General features: G+C 42.1%; 1 protein-coding gene across 1 annotated transcript in view; it reads left to right on the top strand.

The window, feature by feature from the left end:
• Positions 1 to 124: 124 nt before the first annotated feature.
• INTS10 (integrator complex subunit 10) overlaps positions 125 to 6319 on the top strand; it is a 10338-nt gene continuing 4143 nt past the window's right edge. Inside the window, exons 1-7 of the mRNA XM_010147452.1 lie at positions 125 to 199; positions 454 to 557; positions 1568 to 1707; positions 2749 to 2830; positions 3517 to 3657; positions 4226 to 4397; positions 4832 to 5001. Of these exons, the coding sequence (XP_010145754.1) occupies positions 138 to 199; positions 454 to 557; positions 1568 to 1707; positions 2749 to 2830; positions 3517 to 3657; positions 4226 to 4397; positions 4832 to 5001 (871 nt within the window). The 5' untranslated portion in view covers positions 125 to 137. The remainder of the gene's footprint in view (positions 200 to 453; positions 558 to 1567; positions 1708 to 2748; positions 2831 to 3516; positions 3658 to 4225; positions 4398 to 4831; positions 5002 to 6319) is intronic.

The raw sequence follows: 6319 nt of genomic DNA on the forward strand, positions 1-6319 counted from the left end.
GCACTTGGCCTTTCTGTTATTCTGTTATTCAGGCTGTTGTGGCAAACTGGGGGCAGCTTTTTGGAGTGGAAGGACTGCTCTGATTCCTAAATATATTTAAGAAAGCTAACGTTCTGTTCTTCCATCTTCAGTATGAGATGTACACGATCGAGAGGAATGCTGAAAGGACAGCGTCTGCGGGCAGGCTGCTCTATGACATGTAAGTAATCAGAGCTGGGACTCTACAGTAATTATCCCAGGTGCTTGTCAGAGTTTCAGAAAATATCATGTGAGTGTTCTTGGAAATCTGCGTGGATAAATTAAGCAGAAAAGATCTTAATAATTTAAAACAAACAGTAAAAAGGAAGGTTTTGTTTTTTCCATTTGCCCGTGCACATTCTTTCATAGGAAGGTTTTATCTCGGAAACAGATTTTGAGATGTCTGTGCATTCCTTGCCTCAAACTTTATTACAGGTTTGTGAATTTTCCTGACCAACCTGCTGTGTGGAGGGAGATTAGCGTTATTACGTCAGCATTAAGGAATGACTCGGAGGACAAGCAGACGCAGTTTTTAAGAGGTAAGGGTTCTGTGTGGTGGATAGGGAGAGTCCTTATCTAAAGATAAGCCCTCAGGTTGCGTATCTATTGTGGCAAGTCCATGTCAGTCTTTTTAACTTTGCTTGTGGGTTGCAGATCTTTTTGTTCAGCCTTAGAAGCTTCATTCATTGTGCTAGGCTTAGGAAGCACAAAGGGACATGAGGAGCTGATTGCTGTTGCTCTATCTCTGATATGGATAGACTAAGTCTGCCTGAACAAACAAGCACTTGGAAAAGAGATTACATAGGCAATAAGTGGAATGGGACTTGCAACTCATTGTCCCACTGATTGCAGAGAGCAGTGAGTGATGGTAGAAATGGGGTGAATTTGTATATATGAAGTGAGGGTTGTGAAAACGAACAGTGACCAGAAGGGCCTGGTGTTTGCTGCTGGCAACTACAGGTGGTTTTGAAAGCAGGTTTTACACCTGACGAGTTACAACCTGCTGTTTGAATATGTGCCTCAGAAGCTCTAAAGATAAGCAGTGTGTAACTCTGGATGCAGGCTATTCCAATAGGAAACATTTAGGTTTTTATGGGGTGTGTTTGATTTTGAGAATACATAAAACTTACAGGGAGGATACGTGGGTTTCTTTTCAGTGTCTCACTGGAAATGTAAATTGAAAAACGCTACCTTTTAATAATGAAAGTATTAATTGTAGAAGTGTATAAGTAAAGAAAGAAATGAACGTTCTTGCAAAAGCATCTTGAATTGTCAAGCATTTAAGTATTAGGATTTTCAGTATTCCACTCATTAGCAGGCTTGCTTGTCAATTCAAGTTCTGTGCACCCTAATAAACACATGAATGAATATTCATAGGGTTTTCACTGAAAGAAATGGCTGTTTTTTTCCAGGCATAGATACTAAAAGCAGTATAAGGACATCTCCTTCACTCTGCATGGCAAGGGGACATTGACTGGGCTTCTACCCTTTGTCAGTCACCTTCACAATTCAGGTGTAGCAAGTTAAACATTTCAATTTGGTTTTTCAGGACTATTTGAAACCCTTCCTGGTCGGATCCAATGTGAAATGTTACTGAAAGCCACGGAGCAGTGTTTTAACACAATTGAAAGGGCAGAAATGCTGCTGCTACTGCTGCGACGTTTCCCAGAGACTGTGGTGCAACATGGGGTAAGAAAAGAGAAACTCATAGTAACTGTTTGGGGTATTGATGTTGTGTTTCTTGAGATTTTGCTGAAATGTGTTTTCCTTTGCCTAGAGAGGGTGAGTCGTTGTGTTTAATTGTGACTGGTAGTTCAGATTGCTGAATATCGTGAGGTTACCACCAGGAAAGAATTGGGCAGAAATCAAATGGAAGCAAATGGGACAGGTTGCCCAGAGAAGCTGTGGATGCCCCATCTCTGGAAGTGTCCAAGGCCAGGCTGGATGAGGCTTGGAGCAACCTGGTCTAGTGGAAGGTGTCCCTGCCCATGGCAGGGGGTGGGACTGGATGGTCTTTAAGGTCCCTTCCAACCCAAACCGTTCTGTGATTCTGTGAAATAAAACCAATTCTTTGTTTTGTAAATGCAAAGAATATTTCATGCTTTTTCAAAGAGCAGAATAGCCCAAAAAAGAGTGTGGAGGAGTATTATAGTCTAAGAAAGAGTATTGCTTCAGCTCTTGTCACTGAGGGCAAAGAGCTTTGAGGTTATAGCTAGATTCTAACAAGCAGCATGTTTGCTTTGGCTTACATAACTACAGGTGGACCCCTTTAATGATCACCTGCTTTGTTTAAGGACAGTTTAAATCTAGCTTAAAAATAGTTCAAAGACTATAAAACCCGCTAGTCTGCGGCTGACTTACTCCAACACATTCTAGCTCGTACTGGTGTTGAGCGGAGTGCGGCGTCAATTACTGCAGCTCAGGTGACAAGCTGCAGCTTCAGTGCCTGCTACCTTTATCGCTTTCACCCGTCTGCGCACGTCTTTACTGCTGCAGTCACACCTACAGCGTTTCTCTTGGCCTTGTTTTGCTGTCTTCAGGCCTTGCTTTTCACCTGTTGTTACGTAGGGATAGTTTAACTATATATTTAGTGTCTAGCACACGCAATTGCCATGTAGTGACTTGATACTCACGCATCCACTGAATTATTGTTCAACTCCATTGAATCGCTGTTCAAAAAGTTTCTAAACCCCCTGGTCCAGCATTTGATTTTCACCTCTGCTTACACAGGTAGGCCTTGGAGAAACGCTGTTAGACGCTGAAAGTATTGAAGAGCAAGAATCCCCGGTGAATTGTTTTAGAAAGTTATTTGGTAAGAAAATCTTCATGTTCTTGGTTTGTTATACAGATTTTCAGTATGGCAGGAGTGAATTCAGTGAATTACTTAATTAAGATTAGCAGACCGCTTTAATCTTTCAGCTTTCTTTTTTTCTTTTTCTTTTTTCTTTTTCTTTTCTTTCTTTTTTTTCTTTTTTCTTTCTTTTAATCTTTAATCTTTCAGCATTCCAGTATCTGAAGGGGGCCTACAAGGGTGCTGGGAGAGGACTTTTTACAAGAGCTTGTAGTGATAGGACAAGGGGTAATGGGTACAAATTGAAATCAGGGAGGTTTAGATTAGATGTCAGGAAGAAATTCTTCACAGAGAGGGTGGTGAGGCACTGGGACAGGTTGCCCAGAGATGTTGTGGATGTCCCATCCCTGGATGTCTTCAAGGCCAGGCTGGATGAGGCTTGGAGCAACCTGGTCTAGTGGAAGGTGTCCCTGCCCATGGCAGGGGGGTTGGGACTGGATGGTCTTTAAGGTCCCTTCCAACCCAAACCATTCTGTGATTCTATGATTCTATTCTATAATCAGAAGAGGCTCAGGCCATATTAGGCCAGGCTGACTATATAGCCAGAGGTGGAGGCTCACGTTGCTGGTTAATAAAACTTATGTAGGACAAACAGAACAAAAAACCACGCAAACCTAAATGTTTTCTTGGTTTGTTTCTTATTTCAGTTTGTGACGTTCTTCCTCTAATAATTAACAACCCCGATGTTCGACTTCCTGCCAGCTTGTTATATAAATACCTGAATAAAGCAGCTGAATTTTATATTAACTATGTAACTAGATCTACACAGACAGAAAGCCAGTATCAAGGTAAGAATATTTTTACAAAATTAACCTTTCTTAGATTGTGTTTAAGTATTACTGAAGTGATGTACATAGGGGATGAATGCATTACTTTAATGTATCCTGTAGATAAGAATTTGATCATAGAATCATAGAAGGGTTTGGGTTGGAAGGGACCTTAAAGATCATCCAGTTCTAAGCCCCCTGCCACAGGCAGGGACACCTTCCACTAGACCGGGTTGCTCCAAGCCTCGTCCAGCCTGGCCTTGAACACTTCCAGGGATGGGGCATCCATTGATGTTTCTTGGTTCTTTGAAACCAAAATGCCTCATGATGTTTCATCTACTTAGTCGTGATGCTTCAACATACGTACTGAGAGGTAGGACAAAATGTCCAAGATCTCCTTGTCCAGCCTTTCAGCTTTCTTGTACGGGGAGGCCTAAATGCCTGCTGCTCCGTTGGCCTTCTCAGTAGAGAACGGTTACCCTGAAAGCTCCGATGTACGTTTTTACATGTCTCCTTCCTGAAAATCATAGAATCATAAATCGGTTGGTTTGATTTCTTTATGAAGAGAAAAATGTGCTGGTTTTCCCAGGTTCCCAAGATTCCTCTGATATTATGTCTCCAAGCAAGCGTAACTCTCAGAAATATGTAATAGATGGTCTCACAGAGAAATCATCCCAGATTACAGATCCTTGGGAGAGGCTGTTTAAAATACTGTCTGTGGTGGGAATGAGGTGTGAATGGCAAATGGATAAGGGAAGAAGGTGAGAAATGTGTGCTTTTCGGGGTATTTCTTCTCAAGGAGAATTTGGATCTTCAATTCTTAAGGGGATGGGTTGAAGGATTTTACCACGAGGACATTTTGTGTAAATTCAGTGCAGCTTTTCTTTCAAGCCTCTACAGTGTAAAGCAAAAACGTGGATCCGCTTTCAAATTAGTTTCTGCATTGAGTCTTTGTTGATAAAAGTTGTTCGTAAGGGCTGTAGCGCTGGGGTATCCTTCCCTAGGTGCCTCAGCAAGGAGAAATAGGGTAAATGTTCAGTGACGTTTCACTGGTGTGCATTCCCAGCCTCCACTGCATTGCAGCTTGGAGATTTCCTCAGCCAAACCGCTACGTTGTTCATAGTCCTCATGCTTTCGTGCCTTTAGTTTTGGAGTCTGTGTAACATCCTGAATTCTTTCTGTCTCTCTTTTTCAGAAGTTTCGGTGATATTTTGCATCGAATGAAAGACCTCTGCCGGTACATCAGTAACTTTGATAGTGACGCGCATGCTAAATACAAGAATCAAGTAGTGTATTCCACGATGTTGGTCTTCTTTAAAAACGCATTCCAGTACGTCAGCAACATCCAGCCATCGCTCTTTCAAGGTTAGTTTCGAAGGTTTCAGCTTTTGTAGAGAGTTCTCTGTGATTTCATTGCTGATGTGTGAAAGATCTCTTCTCATTAGCGTTTTGAAAGTATCGCATTACGAAGTGAGGTGGGTCTTCTTAAAAATTCTCCTGAGCCAGTAGTCTTACCAGCAGAAGTAGTTCTGAAACTGAGCTCAGAAGACAAATGACATGGCAACTTCTGTGTGAGGAACATGTAGTCAGTCACTTGAACAAATACAGGGACTGAGTTGAGTTTCCTTGCTCTATCCAAAGGAGAGAAGAGTTATGGAGGGGCAGTGATGTACGTCAGCTGTGCACAGGTTTAGCTGCTTGGCTCTGAGTTGAGGAATGAAGAAAAGCACCGGTGAAAATACTTTCTAAAACTTGAGTAGGTTAAAGCTCATCTTTTCAGACTAAAACACCAAAAACCCCCCATATACTGAGCAGAGCACATTCCCTTCAGTGCAGCATTTCGGCTACCCTCTGTCATTTCCTGTCATCAGGAAAATATTTCCAAGACATCTTTTACTCATTTCTGCTTTAGTATTACAGTCTGGTGGTATTCAGTGCCTTTCGTATCCCTTCTGTCATTGGGGATTTTCCTCCTTCTCTTTGGAGGGCTCACTGTAGAAATGTAGAATCTGTCTCCTTAATCCAGTAGCTTTGATCTGTGACTTTCACATGCCTGGACTTGCGGGAAGCCTCTTGAGAGAACGCTTTTCAATGCACTTCTCTTACATAATTCATATCCGCCTTGTTGGAGACTCCAGAAATGAATGAGGCAATTCACACCTCTCCTAGCTTTCAGGCTGCCTGCAGGCTTGGCAGGACTTGCTATTTGGGCTGATGCTTTTAGGGGTTTATTTATAGCCCTCTGTGCTAGAAATCAATTAAAAACTCTATAAGCTTAGATTCTAGAGCTTGGTTAGACAGAAAACCACAACCTTGCACTTTGCATGGCTGCGTAACTTTCAGTAATAAGAAGGTTTGCAGCCCAAGTCAAGGGTGAGGTTAGGTTTTGGGTTGGTTTAGGACTGAAGGTTCTGGAATAAAGGTACTGGAAAGAGAACATTTCTTTGGAAAGCAAAGCACGCAACTAGTGTTCATTCAAATATTTTCAGTATAAGAAAAACCCAATCTTTTTCTCTCAAGTGTTAGAAATAGGCAGCTCTTGAGATTCTCATGATAAAAGTCTTCCAGTATCCCAGTTGTAGTGCTTCCGTGTTTCTCGTGGACGCTATTTTCTACATTAGAACCAACCATATCCTGGGCTGCATCAGGAGAAGTGTGGCCAGCAGGGCGAGGGACGGGGTTG

Source organism: Eurypyga helias, unplaced genomic scaffold (assembly GCF_000690775.1).
Source record: "Eurypyga helias isolate BGI_N326 unplaced genomic scaffold, ASM69077v1 scaffold45682, whole genome shotgun sequence".
NCBI classification, from domain to species: domain Eukaryota; kingdom Metazoa; phylum Chordata; class Aves; order Eurypygiformes; family Eurypygidae; genus Eurypyga; species Eurypyga helias.